The 19,144-nt window shown below is 45.8% G+C and overlaps 1 protein-coding gene across 1 annotated transcript in view; it reads right to left on the bottom strand.

The window, feature by feature from the left end:
• The window catches only part of Dscaml1 (DS cell adhesion molecule like 1), a 379,187-nt gene that overhangs the window by 42,385 nt on the left and 317,658 nt on the right, over window positions 1-19,144 (bottom strand). The window contains exons 15-17 of the mRNA XM_004667408.3: window positions 12,322-12,489; window positions 9,688-9,758; window positions 1,159-1,399 (exon numbers count right to left, since the gene is read on the bottom strand). Of these exons, the coding sequence (XP_004667465.2) occupies window positions 1,159-1,399; window positions 9,688-9,758; window positions 12,322-12,489 (480 nt within the window). The remainder of the gene's footprint in view (window positions 1-1,158; window positions 1,400-9,687; window positions 9,759-12,321; window positions 12,490-19,144) is intronic.

Raw genomic sequence — 19,144 nt, 5'->3', positions numbered from 1 at the left:
AGACACACTGTGACCTTGAGCTGTAAGCTGAAATGAGGTTCTTTGTTGTTGGTTTTTTTTTTTTTTTTTTTTTTTTTTGAGGTAGGGTCTCACTCTCGCCCAGGCTGACCTGGAATTCGCTATGGAGTCTCAGGGTGGCCTTGAACTCATAGCAGTCCTCCTACCTCTGCCTCCAGAGTGCTGGGGTTAAAAGTGTGCATCACCACACCCGGCTGTTTGTCTGTTTTTTGAGGTAGGGTCTCACTCTAGCCCAGGATGATCTGGAGTTCACTATGTAGTTTCAGGTGTGTGGGGGGGGTTCTCAAATTCATGGTGATCATTCTACCTCTGCCTCCCAAGTGCTGGGATTAAAGGCATGTGCCACCATGCCAGGCTGAAGTGAGATTCTTGTTTTTATTTTAATTTTTTGTTTATTTTTGTTTATTCATTTGATAGCGACAGAGAGAAAAAGAGGCATGGAGAGACAGAAAGAATGGGCACACCAGGGCTTCCAGCCACTGCAAAAGAACTCCAGATGCGTGTGCCACCTTGTGCATCTGGCTTACGTTGGTCCTGGGGAATTGAGCCTTGAACCAGGGTCCTTAGGCTTCACAGGCAAGTACTGAACTGCTAAGCTATCTCTCCAGGCCCCCTTTTTAAAAAAAATTTTGTTTATTTTTATTCATTTATTTGAGTGCAATAGAGAGAGAAAGAGGCAGAGAGAGAGAAAGAATGGTGAAATGAGATTCTTTAACTTGCTTCTTGTGAGGTATTTTGTCACAACAATGAAATACACTTGGCTTTTGCCCCTTTCCCAAGAAACTGTGAAAGGAGAAACAGGTCCTGGGATTAAAAGGGAAGCGTTTGACTGGAGATGGGCTAGGGGGCCAGAGGGCAGGAAGGAGATGCTGGGATGGACAGGTGGACAGACTGTCCATCAGGCCAATAGCCCACAGATAAACTGAGGGAGTGACTGCATGGGCTGAGGGCGTGTGTGTGTTGAGTGAAGCCTTCCTTGAGAGCCAGTGGGGCCAGAGAAGCTAGCAAGTGGTTCAGGGAGCCTGTACTGTTCACATGACCAAGGTGGGCGTAAGAGTGAGTGAGGGGACCCCACCTTCGTGGCAGCCCTAGCTGGGCTGGAATATGACCCACTGCTCCTGACCCCATTGCTGCCCTCACCGTCCTCTAGCGTGGTGGCATTGATCTCACTGGACGAGGGCCCCGTGCCAGCCCGGTTGAAGGCCTGGACCACCACACCATACTGGGCGAACTTCTTGAGGTTGTCCAAGGTGTAGACCTCACTGTCCCCTGTGGCCTTCATCTCCACGATGCTGTACTGCCCATTGCTGCCCGGGCTGTTCTCCCTGTAGCCGATCTGGTAGCCCCGGATGACACCATTCTGCAGCTCCTTCTTCGGTGCCTGTGAGCAAGGAGGAAGGCCAGAGACAAAGACACAGTGACTTTCTCCAACACGTCATTCCTCTGTGCCCAAGCCTTTGATGGCTCCTGCCTCACTCAGCCTGAAAGCCCAGGGCCTTACTTACCATGGCCACACGATTCTCTGTGACCTGATACCCATGGCGCTGCAGACCTGTCTCCTCTCTCCTTGGTAATTTTCGCTGCTCCTACCAGGCTCCTGACTGTCCTCACCCTGGGTCCTGCCTTCAGTCACGACCTTACTGAGTAGTAGTCCTCTTCCCCATGAGGCCTCCCTTTAGTTCTTAGGCAGATCTCCCTGACCTCTGGCCAGCGTGCCTTATGTTTCTCCCTGGCTTCTCATGGCTTTCATTTAAGCATTTGTCTACCCTGGTAGAACCGAAGTGACAAAAGGATGGGGGCATATTGTCTCCTTCAACTGTGGTATCTGTGTCTGGAAAGGTGCCTGGACCCCAAATACATACTCACTGACCGCACACCTGCAAGCATGCATGAATAGAGATATCATTTGCATGGCTCACAGGCCCGGGAGAATTGGAACCTCAGACAAAAGTGATCCAAAGGAGAGGGAGATGAGCAATGAGTTGGAATTACACAAAATATCTTGAGGGCTGGAAAGATGGCTCAGCAGTTAAGGCACTTGTTTGTCAAGTCTTAGGATATGAGTTCGATTCCCCAGTACCCACATAAAACCAGATGCACAGAAAGTACATGCATCTGGAGTTCCTTTGCAGTGGCTGAAGGCCTTGGCACCCCACTGTCTCTGTCTCTCTGTCTGTCTTTCTATCTGTATCTTTCTGCTTGCAAATAAATAAATTAATTAAAAATACATTGAGATAGATGTTCACAGCTACAGGGGTGGCTATTATTGGGGGAAAAAACAAAGAAAAATGAGAGAGGTTGTGGGAGCATTAAAACCTCCTACACTGCTGGTGCGAACATCAAATAATGTGATTGTGATGGGAAATAATTTGGCTCTTCCTCAAGTGACTGAACATTGACTGTCCATATGGTCCACGTGATTGTACACTCCTACTTCTGGGTATAACCCCCAAAACTGAAAGCGGAGAATTGGCTACTTGTACAGCCATGCTCATAGCCATACTGGTGATACCAGTCAAAGGGTGGAGGCCCCCAAGTGTCCACTGAGGGATGAGTGGGTAAATGAGACATGGTATATCTATACAATGGAATATGACTCAGTAAGGAAAAGAATGTGATTTTTTTTTGAGGTAGTCTCACTGTAGTCCAGGCTGACCTAGAATTTACTATGTAGTCTCAGACTGGCCTTGAACTCATAGCAATCCTTCTGCCTCTGTCTCCTGAGTGCTGGCTGGGATTAAAGGCATGCATCATCATGCCTGGCTGAGTGAGAAACAGAGAGAGAATTAGGGCCTTAGCTGCTGCAAGCAAACTCCACATGCATGTGCCACTTTGTGCATCTTGTTTTATGTGGGTACTGGGGAATCAAACTCCTGTCATTGGGCTTTGCAGGCAAGCACCTTAACCACTGAGCAATCTCTCCTGCCCAAGAATGCAATTCTATTTTTATAAAAATATTTTTATTTATTTATTTGTAAGCAAAGAGATAGAAGAGAGACAGATGAACAGAATGGGCATACTGGGGCATCTAGCCACTGCCAATGGACTCCAGATGCATGCACTGCTTTGTGCATCTGACTTTATGTGGGCACACTGGGGAACTTAACCCAGGTCCTTAAGCTCTACAGGCAAGCACTTCAACTGCTGAGCCATCTCCCCAGCTCTTTTTATTAGAAAAATATTTTTATTTCTATATTTGTAAGCAGAGAGAGATAAAAGAGAAACAGACAGAATGGGTGCACCAGGGCTTCCAGCCACTGCAAATGGATTCCAGATGCATGCACTATCTTGTGCACCTGGCTTTACCAAGAATGCAATTCACTGTTTATTTTTTGTTTGTTTGTATTGTTTTTCGAGGTAGGGTCTCACACTAGCCCAGGCTGACCTGGAACTCACTATGTAGTCTCAAGATGGACTTGAACTCATGGTAATCCTCCTACCTCTTCCTCCAGAATGCTGGGATTAAAGATGTGCACCACCACGCCCAGCAAGAATACAATTCTTATATGCTACTGCATAGATGGGCCATGAAGATATTATGGCTGAGTGAAATAAAGACACAAGGACATGGTATAGTTTTAATTATGGAGGTCTTTAGAGGAAAATTAATAGACTTAAAAAAGTTTGGAGCCAGGCGTGGTAGTACACACCTTTAATCCTATCACTTGGAAGGCAGAGGTAGGAGGATTGCCATGAGTTTGAGGCCACCCTGAGACTACGTAGTGAATTTCAGGTCAGCCTGAGCTAGAGTGAGACTCTACCTTGAACCCCCCCCCCCAAAAAAAAAGTAAGAAAGTAAGAAAGAAAGAAAGAAAGAAAGAAAGAAAGAAAGAAAGAAAGAAAGAGAGAGAGAGAAAGAAAAATTTGGGGGCTGGGGCTGCAGAGTTGGCTTAGTGGTTAAGTGCTTGCCTGTGAAGCCTAAGGACCCTGGTTCGAGGCTCGACTCCCCAGGACCCACGTTAGCCAGATGCACAAGGGGGCACACACGTCTGGAGTTCGTTTGCAGCGGCTGGAAGCCCTGGCGTGCCCATCCTCTCTCTTTCTCTCTGCCTCTTTCTCTCTCTGTCGCTCTCAAATAAAAATAATAATAAAGGCATGTGCCACCAGGCCTGGCCAAATTTATTAAAAAAAAAATTGGAGGGCTGGAGAGATAGCTCAGCAATTAAAGGTGCTTTCTTGTAAAGACCTGATGGCTTGAGTTTGATCCTTCAAGATTCACATAAAGCCAGATGCACAAAAAAGTGCATGCATCTGGAGTTCATTTGAAGTGGTTAGAGGCCCTGGTGTGCCAATTCTTTCTGTCTGTTAAATAAATAGATAAATAATTTTTTTTTAGAAACAGTTTGCAGGGGTTTGGTGGAGGGGACGAGAGGAGTTATTGTTTCCTGGCTACATTTTCAGTAGGGGGTAATGAAGACATTGTGAAAAGGGCTCATGGTGATGATTACACTGCACTGTGAACATGTGATAGCCACTGAACTCCACTTGACCATGATCAGAGATGGACATTCTATGTATGTTTACAGCTAAAAAATTCCTCAAGGAGGGCTGGAGAGATGGCTTAGTGGTTAAGGTGCTTGCCTACAAAGACCCCACTTCAATTCCCCAGTACCCATGTAAGCCAGATGCACAAGGTGGTCTGGAGCTTGTTTGCAGTGGCTAGAGGCCCTGGAGTGCCTGACAGAAGATACTGACACATGAACAATGATACCTGACAGCTTCATACATGATCTCACTCACACACACACACACTGGTGTATTCACTCATGCCCAGAACCAGTAATACGCATGTTCAAACTCAAGACAAACATTCTAATTCCCATACCTGCCCAAGGCGAGCCATGTTTAGACTCACAAATAGAAACCAGCTCCTTTAGTGACTGGGCCTGCCCATCTATAAATTGAGATAGAACAGCTATCCCAGTGCATATAAAACCAGCTTATGCCAGGGTTTTAATGACAATGGAGTTAATTTAAAAGCCCACCTTTTATTGTACTAAAAAATGGGGAGATCAAAAACAATTAAGTTCGTAAAACAGCCTCACTGTTGTTTTAATTCAATGAATGTTTAAATGAACTGCACTTTAAGCTTACTGTTAGCTCAATAAAATTAAGTTTTTAATTTAACATAATTGTTTTGAACTCACTAAAGAGGTGTGTGTTTAATTGACTTCATTTTTTGCTATTGCCCGGATTTTGTTTCTCTTTGCCCTTGGGTGGTTCTTGAAGGCACTTGCCTTCAAGTGGGCAGAGTTCTACAGTTGGGTCTGTACTGGAACCCACATACCTGTAGACACACACACACACACACACACACACACACACGCAAACACACACACACATTTAGACATCTATTGGAGACACAAACACATTTTCCAGAACCTGATACCTTTGCCTCCACACCAGAACACGCTTTCAAATGGCAAGTACACATAAATACATATTTGTTATAAACATCATTATTCACGGCAACATGACCAGGGTTATCTGTGCCATGCTATACCCATAGATGCCTAACCATGAGTATCTATGCCAGGATGTATACTTGAACACATAATCCAGGATTATCCAGCTATGATGTACACACATATACATAGCCCAGGAGTATCTATGCCATGATGCACACTTCTACATATGACCTGGGACTATCTATGCCTTGCGATTATACACCAGCACACCTGATACAGGGTTATCTAGCCATGATATGCATATACCTCTATATATGACCCAGGGTTCTCTATGCCATAGTACGCACCCATACACATGACTCAAGGTTATCTAGCCATGAAATATTGCTGTACACATGAACCAGGGCTATCGATGCCATAATATACACCTATACACATGATTCAGAAGTATTTGTGCCATGATACGCTTTCATACACATGATCCAGTGCTACCTGTGCAGGGATATGCACCTGTAGACAAGACCCAGAGGTCTGTGAGCAGTGATGTCACAGCCACCCATGTGATTCAGGGGCGTCTACACCATGATATGCACATGTACACACGACTAAACACACTGTCTGTTGTGTGATATACACTTGTACCTATGATTTAGGATTAGCCATGTCATGATATAGACTTGTACACATGACATGGTGCTATCTATGTCATGATGCATACTCATACATGATTTTGGGCTATCTCTGCCACGATATACACCTGTATACATGATATGGGAGTATCTACGTCATGACAGATACCTATACACATGATCCAGTAGTATTCATGTCATTAGATACACCCATACACATGACTCATGTCTGTCTATGCCATAATATATACCTCTACATATCACGGGGCTGTAGCCATGATATATTCTTGTACATATGACCCAGAGATATCCATACTGTGTCATATACCTGTACACATGACCTAGGACTATCTTTGCCATGATATACACCCATATACATGATCCAGGGTTATCTAGCCATGATATATACCTACACATCTGACATAGGACTACATACTATGACATACATACACCTGTACACATGCTCACATCAACACATGCTGACAAAGGTCTTGAATAGACATCTAGGCACCCTGTTATGTACATATATATCTCCACAATTTTATGCAAATTTTGAAGTTCTTCTCTTCCCTCCTTCTCTCTCTTTTCTTCCTCTCCTTTCACATTTCTCTTTCTCCTTCCTATCTCCTTCCCTCTCAAACACACCCACTCAGGATTTAAATCAATCTTAACAATCTTTCTCTGAAGCATTAAGAAATCAATAGGGCTGATTGCAAATTTATGTCATAAAGCAGGGATGATCCATCTTGTAGAAAGAGTCTTAAAGCGAAGTGACTTATCTTTCAAGTGAATCTTTATTTTTCATTAATCTCTTTCTCAGTGTTAAAAAAAAAAATCCCCCGAGAAGTCAGTCCCAAAATTTATTGACGGTCTGGTTCATTCCAAAGTTCTAACTTTCTAATCAATTTTATTTTTCATTATGAGACTTTGGAGAAATGAATTTAATTCTAAATTTTTATCGACCTCTGGGTCAGAGCTTTGTAGCAAAAGTCTCAGTGCTCCATGTAGTTCCCTGTACCCATCTTAGGGTTCCCCGGGGTGGGCCTAGGAAATGGGCCCAGAACCAAGATGCCAACATCATCAACTTGAGTCTGGGATTGGCCTGAGTTTCTATAGAAACTTCTGGAGCCCAGATCAAAATACTGAGAGGTTTTATAATATCCAAACAGAGAAAGAGAGGGAAAAAAAGACAGAAAGAAGGAGCATGTCAGGACCTCCAGCCACTGCAAACAAACTCCAGATACATGTGCCACTTTGCGCTTATGGCTTTCCATGGGTCCTGGGGAACTGCACCTGGGTTGCTAGACTTTGCAGGCAAGTGCTTTAACCACTAAGCAATCTCTCCAGCCCTGGAGAGTTTTTTTTTTTTTTTTTCTAAGAGGTTCCAGGAGGGACCAGCTACCCAGCTCCTGGTCACTTCTCGAAGGAAGGGAGAGATCAGGCTGCTGCTGCTACATATGAGTGTGCCATCCACACGTGCCTGCAATCATCTTCGAGAACATGACTAATCCTTGGCACAGCTTTCCCAAGCTCAAGTCCATCTTTTGGTGTGTGTAGGGTATGCACGTGTGTGTGTCCATGTGGTGCCCTATATAGTGGAGTACTCTTGCCTATGATGGTCTGCTCTGCTCTATTGCTGTTCTGCCCATTCTTTTTTATTTTCTAAGAGAGGAAGAAAGAGAGAGAGAGAGAGAGAGAGAGAGAGAGAGAGAGAGAGAGAGAGAGAGAGAATGGGTTTGCTAGGGTCTCTAGCTGCTGCAAACTAACTCCAGACAAATGCATTACCTTGTGCATCTGGCTTAGGTGGGTCCTGGGGAATCAAACCTGGGTCCTTTGGCTTTGAAGCCAAGCACCTTGGCTGCTAAGCCATCTCTCCAGCCCTTTATGCCCATTCTTATTTTAGCTAGTCTCTTACTGATCCTGGAGCTTGACAGATCCCATTCCCTCTCTTCCAGTAAGCCCTGGCAATTCTCAGGTCTCTGCTCCTCCATTCCCAAGGCCTACTGTTGAAAGGGGGCGGCTCCAAGGAGAGCAAGGACAGGTCTGGGGAAGGTCTCTGCTCCACATTGCTGCCGTGGGGAGATGGAACCGGGATGCCAGACTGTGTGCCTTTATGTTTTATGCCTGTCTCTATGCGAACTACCATGGCAAATTACCTTACACCTCTGGTGGATATGAATGAAAGCGCCTCTCCCGGCCACCTACAGAAGCCAGCTGCACAAAGGTGAGGCGAGCGCAAGGCCGCGCATGTGCACAAGGTGGCACTTGGTGTCTGCAGTCCAATTGCGGTGGCTGGAGGCTCTAGAGGGCCAATTCTGTCTCTCTCATAAGGAAAGCCAAACAAGAGCAAGTCATGAAGACAAGAAGGTACAGCGCCCCAGGGAGGCACAGGGCTGCTGGCCCATCTGTGCACTTGGAGGGACAGGTGGCCGGGCTAGAGCTCCCCAGGAGCAGCTCAACTCTTGGTTCTGCCCCTCTTCCTGCCCAGCTATGGAGTCTCCTTTAAGATTTCCTAGAGTGACACACTACTATGGTTTCTCCAAGGGCTCACTGGCTTCAGGCCCTTAGAAATGGTTGTAGCAGATACTGGTCTCTTTTCTCTGAAGCTTCCCTGGGCCTTGGAGAAGGCCAGTTAATTTGTGTGTGTGTGTGTTTTACAGTATTTAAAATACCACTCATCAGTGTTTTAAAAACTCATTCTGGGGGCTGAGGAGATGGCTCAGTGGGCAAAGTGCTTGCATGAGAACTGAGTTCAGATCTCCAGACCCCACATAAAATCCAAATGTGGTAGCTGGTTGTGGTGGCACACGCCTTTAATCCCAGCACTCGGGAGGCAGAGGTAGAAGGATTGCTGTGAGTTTGAGGCCACCCTGAGACTACATAGTGAATTCCAGGTCAGCCTGGGCTAGAGTGAAACCTTACCTTGAAAAACAAGGTGCGTGCATGCAATCCCAGCGTTTGGGGAGGCAGAGACAAGAGAATCTCTAGGGCTTGACTGCTAGCTGGTCTAGCAGAATCAGTGAGCCTCGGGCTCAGTGAGAGACCCTGTCTTAAAGAGTAAGGTAGAGGGGGCTGGAGAGATGGCTTAGGGGTTAAGGTGCTTACTGGCAAAGGATCCAGGTTCATTCCTCAAGTACCCATATAAAGCTGGATGCACATGTGTCTGGAGTTTGTTTGCAGTGGTTAGAGGCCCTGGCATGCCCATTCTCTCTCTCTCTTTCTCATAAATAAATAAATAAATATAATATTTTTTAAAGAAACAAGGTGGAGAGTGACTGAGGAAGACACCCGATATTGACCTCTGGCCTTCACATGCATGCATACCACTTAAACATAAACACACAAAAATAAAAAGAAAAAAAAAAAGACTTGGGGCTACTCTCTCTACCTGGGGTTCAAGGGTGGGTGGTAGGAGAACCACATTGTCACTGCCCAATTCTTCAACCCCCCCCAGGTGTGGTCAGTCGTCCATCAGATAGCCATGGGTGAGGGCAGTGGGGGTTAAGAGGGGAAGCCTCCATTTACTGTCTTCTTCTTCTAGGCAAATAGGCATGGGAATTGCTTCAAACCAGAGACCAGCAAACCTGTCTTGCTGGATTAAGGAGGGGGAGGCAAAAGGGTGTCTCACTTACCTTCCAGGTCACTTGAATACTCTGTGAGGTCACTGGCTGCAAGGTGACATCCATGGGGGGCCCATCAGGAGCTGGAGACCCAGAAGAAGACATAATGAGTCAGGGCTTGGCAGAGGACAGAGCCCCGCATCCTGACTTGGAGGACTGCTGAGGAGGACGGAGACACCCGTGTAAGAGAACACAGATCTGGGTTTGAGGCCCTCTTGCAGGTGCTGACCATCAGCACTGACCATACCAGCTTTTACTTGAGGATTATTTGTAAAATTGCACAAATGCGTTTTAGAGATTTTCTGCATTATTTTGTTTCTTAGTAGTAAATAAAAGAAACTATAGCAGGATAAGTTTTGTTTAAATTTTTGTTAAAACACTGTGGCAGGGCTCAGGAGATAGCTCAGTGGGTAAAGTACTTGCTGTGCAGGCGTGAGGACCCAGATTTGGATCCCTGGCACTGTGGAAAAGCTGGGCATGTAGCACCCACCTGTAATCCCAGCGCTGGCGAGGTAGAGACAGGTAAGTCCCTAGAGATTGCTGATCAGCTAGTCTAGCCAAACTGGTGAGCTCTAGTTCAGTGAAAGACCTGTCTCAAAAAATAAGGTGGGGCTCGAGGGATGGCTTAACAGTTAAGGTGCTTGCCTGCAAAATCAAAGGACCCAGGTTCGATTCCCCAGGACCCACGTTAGCCAGATGCATAAAGGGGCGCATGTGTCTGGAGTGCATTGGCAGTGGCTGGAAGCCCTGGCATGTCCATTCTCTCTCTCTGTCTCTGTCATTAAATAAATAATAAAATTTTAAAAAATAAGTTGGAGGGCCAGGCATGGTGGCGCATGCCTTTAATCCCAGCACTTGGGAGGCAGAGGTAGGGGGATTACCATGAGTTACAAACCACCCTGAGACTACATAGTTAATTCCAGGTCAGCCTGGACCAGAGTGAGACCCTGCCTCAAAAAACCAAAAATAATAATAATAAAATAAATAAATAATAAGGTGGAGGCTGGAGGGATGGCTTAGCAGTTAAGGTATTTGCCTGCAAAGCCAAAGGGCCCAGGTTTGATTCCCCAGGACCCACGTTAGCCAGATGCACAAGGGGGCGCACGCATCTGGAGTTTATTTGTAGAGGCTGGAGGCCCTGGTGCGCCCATTTGTTCTCTCTTTCTCTCTCTCCCTCTTTCTCTGCCAAATAAATAAAAAAATAAGGTGGAGTCAAGACTTTCATAATAGCAGGAAAAGATGATGACATCAAAATAAAAGACAGACTAACAGAGAGAGGGAGGGGATATGTTGGAGTTGTGAAGGGGAAAGTGGGGGAGGGAGGGAATTATCATGGTTTATTGTCTGTAAGTATAGACGTTGTCAATAAAAATTTTACATTAAAAAAGAATAAGGTGGAGGGCTGGAGAGATGGCTTAGCGGTTGAGGTGCTTGCCGTGAAGCCTAAGGACCAAGGTTTGATTACCCAGCACCCACATAAGCCAGATGCACCAGGTGACGCAGGTGTCTGGGTTCGTTTGCTGAGGCTGGAGGTCCTGGTATGCCCATTCTCTCTCTATCTGTCTCTTTTTCTCTTTCTCTCACAAAGAAGTAATGCAAATAAAGTAAAAAAAATTGGGCTGGAGAGATGGCTTAGCGGTTAAGCGCTTGCCTGTGAAGCTTAAGGACCCCGGTTCCAGGCTCGGTTCCCCAGGTCCCACGTTAGCCAGATGCACAAGGGGGTGCACGCGTCTGGAGTTCGTTTGCAGAGGCTGGAAGCCCTGGCGCGCCCATTCTCTCTCTCTCCCCCTCTATCTGTCTTTCCCTCTGTGTCTGTCGCTCTCAAATAAATAAATAAATAAATAATAAAAAATTTAAAAAAATTTATATATGTGATATATGTGATATATATATATATATAGGTGGTTGGGCTGGAGAGATGGCTTAGCAGTTAAGGTGCTTGCTGGCAAAGCCAAAGAACCCAGGTTCAATTCCCAGTACCCACCTAAAACCAGATGCACAAGGAGGCACATGCATCTAGAATTCACTTGCAGTGGCTGGAGGCCCTGGCGTGCCCATTCTCTCTCTCTCTCTCTCTCTCTACTTGCTTCTCTCTCTCAAATAAATAAACAATAAATAGAATATTAAAAAATAAGGTGGAGAGTGGCTGAGGAAGACAAGTGATATAGACCTCTGGCTTTCACATGTACATGCACACCGGTGCATGTGCACTCCCTCACTTGTGTCTGCACACATACAAACACACATGTGCACACACACACATGTGCATGTGTACATACAAAGTAAAATAAGATTTGTGACAAAGGTCACTGAAAGTGATCCGGGGGCCAGGACTCTTATCCTTTACAGATCTAGTGTGTACGTATGTCTTTCTCACATAGGCCAAGGCCAAGGGAGGAGGGCAGAACCATTCCCCAAAGCTGAGCATCTAGAACTCCACCTGGTGAAAGATAAATATACCCCTCACCAGTGCCCCCCCAACTTCCAAAGCTCCCAGCCTCCCATGTGTCCAGAAGCAGACATGAAAGGGTATTTTGTGATCTCTTCTACCCACAAGTCAGTGGACACGGTTGGTTTCCCCAGCCTGAGCTTTTGATCCCTGGCCCTTGGTCAGTGGGCTGGGAAGGAGCATGCTAAGGCACCCACCAGCCTCCTCAGTGCTGATTGTGAGCTCCTTGCTTGGCTCGCTGCGGCCTATCTTGTTGAAGGAATACATGCGGATGCTGTAGACGGATGCTGGGTGCAGGTCCACGATGTTGGCTTGATTGATGGTGGGGGAGATGTTGCGTGTGGATTGCTTGAAGTCCCAGGAATCTGAAAAGGAGACAGCTGTTTCAACCTTTAGTCCCAGCACTAGGGAGGCAGAGGTGGGAGAATTGCTGTGAGCTTGAGGCCAGCCTGGGACTACAGAGTGAGTCCCAGGTCAGCCTGGGCTAAAGTGAGACCCTTCCTCGAAAAACAATCCAAACAAAACAAAGCAATACAAAAGAGCATAACCAGGCAAACACCAGGGCTCTCCCCAGCCTCAAGCATCAGCCCATCCCAGTTTCAACTTGGGAGCCAAAGAGGTGCGGCTCAGACAGTCAGTAGACAGAAGGGTGAAGCTTTAATAACTGCAGACTGATTACCAGGGGCCTGTCCCAGAAAGGTCCAGTTTGGGAGAAACTCTTCACTGGCCCGGCCAGTGTGTGAACTAAATCTCAGACAGGGTCAGATGGGATGTTTCCTAAGCTTCTCACAAAAATCACTACTTGCTTGCTATCCCTGGAGTCTGACTGACCAGTGGCCTATGAGGGTAGCTGATTCAAGGGCATCCAATGTCCCTGGGAGGTACGGTCGGGGGAGCAAGGTCTCCTCTCCCTTCCTTCTCTCTGGGCTTCTGTATTTCTTTTGCTTGTACATTTGTGACATGGTGGTCTGAGAGTTATGTGTGAGCTTGGAGGGGACAGGCTAAATGTCAGAGTCATAGTCCCAACCTATACCAGCAGGAGAAAAAGGCTGTGACTTGTCAGTCTGAGGGGCGGACAGAGAGATTAACGTGTTCACAATTGGATTCAATTCATCCGAGGGGACTGGCAGTCCATTGCATGGTTAATGTTTAGCAAAATTGTAGAACATGAAAAATGCCAGATAAATACCACTCAGGGATACTGCGGCTGCAAACACCCTGCATCTCCAGAGGAACCCAACCATTCATCCAATGTAAGTTTGCTATGTCCCTAGCAGGGGACTCCACAGCAAAACGGGAAGGAGCTCCAGTTACAATGATGGCTCAGCCTAACCCCAGAGGGCTTAACCAGGTGTTTTTGTTTTAAGCACTTTATTTGAGGGAAGTAGGCAAAGTCCAAAGAAATAAGCTAATCACAGGGCTAAAAATGTTTCCTGGTCATGCCCAGACACCACTGCTCACTCTATTTTCTGTGCCTTTAAAATTCACAGTGGAGTAGAATATCCTGAAAAATAAGTTCTCAGTAGAAATGATTAAATTGCATTCACCACAGTTTAATTCCTACAGCAGAAAGGAAGCTGGCAATTTTATATAGATCTAAAAAAAAAACAGATGTCAAAAGGGCTATTTTCAAATCTAAAGTATATATGGATGACTTTGACCAAGGGGTGCTAAACTCAGAAGACTTCCTTATACTGGGAACAATGGTGAATCTCTTGTAGCTTATGTCAGGACATCCTTTAATAAGTCTTGAGACCAAAGATATATTTGTACAGCCTTTAATGATACCCAGTGGCTCTAAGGTACCAACCTTTGGCCCTGGTTATCCCCAGGACAAATTTTAAAAAGTACACTCTGGAAGTCTATTATACAAAATAAGGTATATGCACAATTATCAAAGTTAAATGTTATGCATATATTCCTGATAACTCTGCTACTATCTCATCTGTTTTACAAGCCATACAAAAACAGATTCAGGCCATGTCAAGCACTACTTTGCCATTCAGATGGTCCTGAGACAATTCAACTCCATCTACCTGGGTTCTCTTGAATGCTCCCCAAGGCCTACAGGTCCACAAAAAGGACAATCCTGAAGGCGACCAGTTTGCTGTGTGCTCACTCCTCATTACCTCCTTACTTATTCTTTCTCCCCCACATTTTCTTCCAAGACTATCTTCCTGCACTCCATTCATATACTTTCGGGTCCTTTAGAGTAGTTCCCCTTACTAGGAGAGACTTTCTAACTGCCGTACTTTGTGCCCCATTCAGCAGGAAATAGTTCACGATATGATGTCATTGTCCCTTGTCCTCTAACAGTAGTTAGAGTGTCTTCTCATGAGAGGGGGAATGAGAGGGGTTACAGTTAGGGTGACTGGACCCCTGAAGGTAAAAAAGACAGAAAAGTTTGCACTTGCTGGAAACCAAAGATGATCTGACTTCTTATCTTTTGCCTACTTCCCTATACCTGTTTTCCACAGTCAGGACCCCTCCTGGGAGGGAAGTCTTTCATAGGATTTAAACATTGTGGTTGGTCAAGTTCAGCCTCCTGAACCAGAAGACAGCCCATCCCATAAGGTTATAAATGGCCTTACAGGGGCAAGGCAGGCTCTCTGACCACTTGGGCACTTCTAGCTGTGGGTGCGTTTTCCCCTCGGGCCGAGCTTTCCACATGGGTCCCTTTATCCCCTCTGGAGCTCCACGTGGCAGGAGCTCCTTGAACTTCCTTTTGATTTTTCTTTCTGTGCTTTTTTCCCAGGCCCTCCATGTGGGATCTCTGGCCATGTGGGTACCATTCCTTGGCTCTGCACTTCCCTCAATAAATATAATAATTAAAAAAATTGCTTATTTGAGACACACACACACACACACACACACACAAAGAGAGAGAGAGAGAGAGAGAGAGAGAGAGAGAGAGAGAGGGAACTAGTGTGCTGTAGGCTCTTGCACTGCAAACAAACTCCAGACACATGTTCCACATTGTACATCTGGCTTTACATGGGTCCTGGGGAATTGAACCCCAGGCCAGCAGGCTTTGCAACAAGCAAGTGCCTTTAACCACTGAACCATTTCCCCATCTCATTGTAGACAGATTTTAAAGAAAAAAAGAATAGAGTGGTATATATTTGCATGTGTGTGGGTGCAGATATGTATAAGTGATGTTCATGCGTGTGTGTATGTTTTATGTGTGGAGGTGCCTTTCTCAATCACTTTATGCTTTATTTATTGAGACCGAGTCTTTTTATTGAACCTAGAGCTCACTGATTCAGCTAGTGGAGCTAGCTTGCAAGTCCCAAGGATTCCTGCCTTTGCCTCCCAAGAGCTGGGATGACAGGCATATGCTGCTAGGCCTAGATTGTATATGAGTCCTGGGGATCTAAACTCAGGTCCTCATGTTTGTGTGGCAAGCATTTTACCCACTGAGCCATGTCCCAGCTCTGAGAGGACACACACACACACACACACACACACACACACACACACTGAAAGCTAATGCCTGCTACATCAGGAGGGTCCTATTCTCCCTCAACTTTAGTTAACTGAGGATTCAGTGCTTGTAAAACATGGCTCTCAGCTGCAAGCTTAGCGTCTGTGAAGGGCACTGGCCCAACTCCCATCTGTAGTTTGCATTTAATTCATCTGTCATATGAGCCAAATGAACAAAATGGCAGGCTGTGAATCCTCAGAAACACATTATTTTCTTCTTGTCTTTAAAAACACCCCAGCCACCCAGACAGCCACTCCATGACTCACAGGTTAAGCCGGGTTTACCCACTGGCAGGATCCTGTCTGCAGGGGACGCCTCTTTGGTTTGGGATTGAGCAGACTAGCCATGTGGAGGCAGGTGCTCGCGGCTCTGTGGCGACGCGAGCCAGGGCCAGCTCGCAAATCACATCAGATTTGCTGGTGTTTATGGGAGCGGGAGAGTGATCAGAAGTCAGTGCATTCATTTTTGATGAGTGCAGGCGAGGGAAGAGCCATGTGGGATATGTCTGAAAACAGAGGGGCCACAGAGAAGAGGCACTGACATTTACCTGACACCTGTGCAGTACCAGGGGCAGCGACAGCTCATTTAAATACCCACTCTATACTCCGCGCGCCCTTCTCTGATGTCAGTGCTGTATCTCCACGGCATAGGTGACCTCCGTGCCACCACACCCTGTTACCCATTCAGCCTGTCAGTGAGCTCCACACGGCGCTGTCTCCCTTCCTCCGGAAACACTCTTCCCTTGGCTTCCTATGAAAATGCTGGCTTTTCCTTATCTTTTGTGTCTGTTTCGCTCTGTCTCTTTGCAGCGATGTCTTTCTCTACCTATCACCAATGGATAGACTTCTCCCAGGTTCTATCCTAAACTCACTTCTTGCACCACAGGCTTCTCCAACCCATACCTCAATTCATATTTTTCTTTTGCAAGTGTATGCATGTGTGGTATGCATGCATGTTCATAGGTGTGGGGCTTACATATGGGTGTCAGTGATGTGTGTGCATGAATGTAGAGGTTAGTGGTCAACATTGGGTATCTTCCTCGGTTGCTCTTCAACTTAGGTATTTTTTTTTTAAGTTTTTTTTAAAATTAATTATTTATTTATTTGAGAGCGACAGACACAGAGAGAAAGACAGATAGAGGGAGAGAGAGAGAATGGGCGCGCCAGGGCTTCCAGCCTCTGCAAACGAACTCCAGACGCCTGCGCCCCCTTGTGCATCTGGCTAATGTGGGACCTGGGGAACCGAGCCTCGAACTAGGGTCCTTAGGCTTCACCGGCAAGTGCTTAACCGCTAAGCCATCTCTCCAGCTATTTTTTTTTAATTTTTATTTATTTATTTGAGAGCGACAGACACAGAGAGAAAGACAGATAGAGGCAGAGAGAGAGAATGGGCGCGCCAGGGCTTCCAGCCTCTGCAAACGAACTCCAGACTCGTGCGCCCCCTTGTGCATCTGGCTAACGTGGGACCTGGGGAACCGAGCCTTGAACCGGGGTCCTTAGGCTTCACAGGCAAGCGCTTAACTGCTACGCCATCTCTCCAGCCCATATTTTTTTTTTTTTTTTGAGACAGGGTCTCTCAATAATCCTAGAGCTCACTGATCCACACAGACTAGCTAGCAGGCAATCTTTAGAGATCCTCCTGTCTCTACCTACCCAGCCCCAGGATTATAGGTGTGTACCTCCTTCCAGTTTTAAGGTAGATACTCGGAATACAAACCCAGGTCCTCACACTTAAGCATTAAGAACTTTATCCACTGAGCAATCTCTCCAGTTCTGTTTCTATTTGTTTTTATTTATGATATATATAGAGAGAGAGATTGAGAATGGACATGCCAGAGACTCTAGCCACAGCAAACAAACTCCAGATGCATGTGCCACCTTGTGCATCTGGCTTGCATGGGTACTAGGGAATCAGGCCTGAGTCTTTAGGCTTCATAGGCAAATGCCTTAACTGCTAAGTCATATCGCCAGCCTCTGTTTCTATCTATATATAGGTAATTCCTAGGTCATCATTTAGCGTGGCTTCTCTTTTGAACTCTAGGCCCTTATAGCTATTTATTATTTCACATCTATTGGATGTTTCCAAGGCACCTCAAAACTCAACATGGTTAATATTGATTGTCAATTTGATAGAATCTAGAATCACCCAGGAAACAAACTGCTGTGTATGTTTGTGAGAATTTTTAGGTTGGGTTAATTGAGGTGGGACGACTCACTCTTTTTAAATACTATTATTTAGCCGGGCGTGGTGGTGCACATCTTTAATCCCAGTACTCAAGTGGCAGAGGTAGGAAGAACGCTGTGAGTTCAAGACCATCCTGAGACTACATAGTGAATTCCAGGTCAGCCTGGGCCAGAGTAAGATCCTACCTCAAAAAACCAAATATACATAGATATATATATGTGTGTATATGTATATGTAAATAGATAGATAGATAGATAGATAGATAGATAGATAGATAGATAGGCAGATAGACAGACACATATATATTTGTGAGGAGAGAGGGAGAGAATGAATATGAGTGGGCACAACAGGGCCTACAGCCACTGTGAATGAACTCCAGATGCAATGCATGCATCACTTTGTGCATCTGGGGACTCTAATCTGGGTTGTTAAGTTTTGTAGGCAAACACCTTAACCACTAAGCCATCTCTCTAGCCCCAAGATTCACTCTTAATATGGGCAGCCACCATAGCATGGGTAGGAGCCCAATATTTAAAGTAAGTAAGGCGAATACCAGTACTCGTTTTTCTCTGCTTTCTTACAGGGGATGCAATATAACCAGCTGCTGTAAGCTCCTGTCACCAGGCCCTCCCTGCCTCGATAGACTGCCCCTCACGCTGTAAGCCAAAACAAACCCTTCTTTCCTTAAGGTGCCTTTGTCAGGCATTTTGTCACAGCAATGAGAAAGTAACTAATACAATAACCAAAACAGAATTCTCAACCACATGCCCCGCTAACCCTTCCTGGGTTCCCTGTCTTGCAATGACACCACCTTCCATTCTGTGTCCCAGAGAGCTAAGTGTTACTTGGTACTCTTCCTCTCCCTTCTTTGCTATCAAGTCTCATAACTTGCTACTAGGCAAAGAAGACGTTGCAGAGCAGGAGCCCAGTCTTGCAGCCCTCACTCATGTTCACCTTCCTAGCTCCATCCTCCACTTTCCTCCCAAACTCTGAAGTACAATGGCACTTTTTAAAAAAATACTTTATTTTTAAAACATTTTTTTGTATTTAATTATTTATCAAAGAAGGAGAGAGAGAGAGAGAGAGAGAGAGAGAGAGAGAGAGAGAGAGAGGGAGGGAGGGAGGGAGGGAGGGAGAATGGGTGCTCCAGGGCTTCCAGCCCCTGTAAATGAACTCTAGACGCTTGCACCCCTTTGTGCATCTGACTAACGTGGGTCCTGGGGAATTGAACCTGGGTCCCTTGGTTTTACAGGCCTATTTATTTATTTTTTAAAATATTTTATTTTATTTTTTAGTTTTTTTGGTTTTTTGAGGTAGGGTCTCACTCTAGCCCAGGCTGACCTAGCATTCAC

This window comes from Jaculus jaculus, chromosome 3 (assembly GCF_020740685.1).
Source record: "Jaculus jaculus isolate mJacJac1 chromosome 3, mJacJac1.mat.Y.cur, whole genome shotgun sequence".
Classification (NCBI taxonomy): Eukaryota; Metazoa; Chordata; class Mammalia; order Rodentia; family Dipodidae; genus Jaculus; species Jaculus jaculus.
This window is presented reverse-complemented; position numbering and strand designations above follow the sequence as displayed.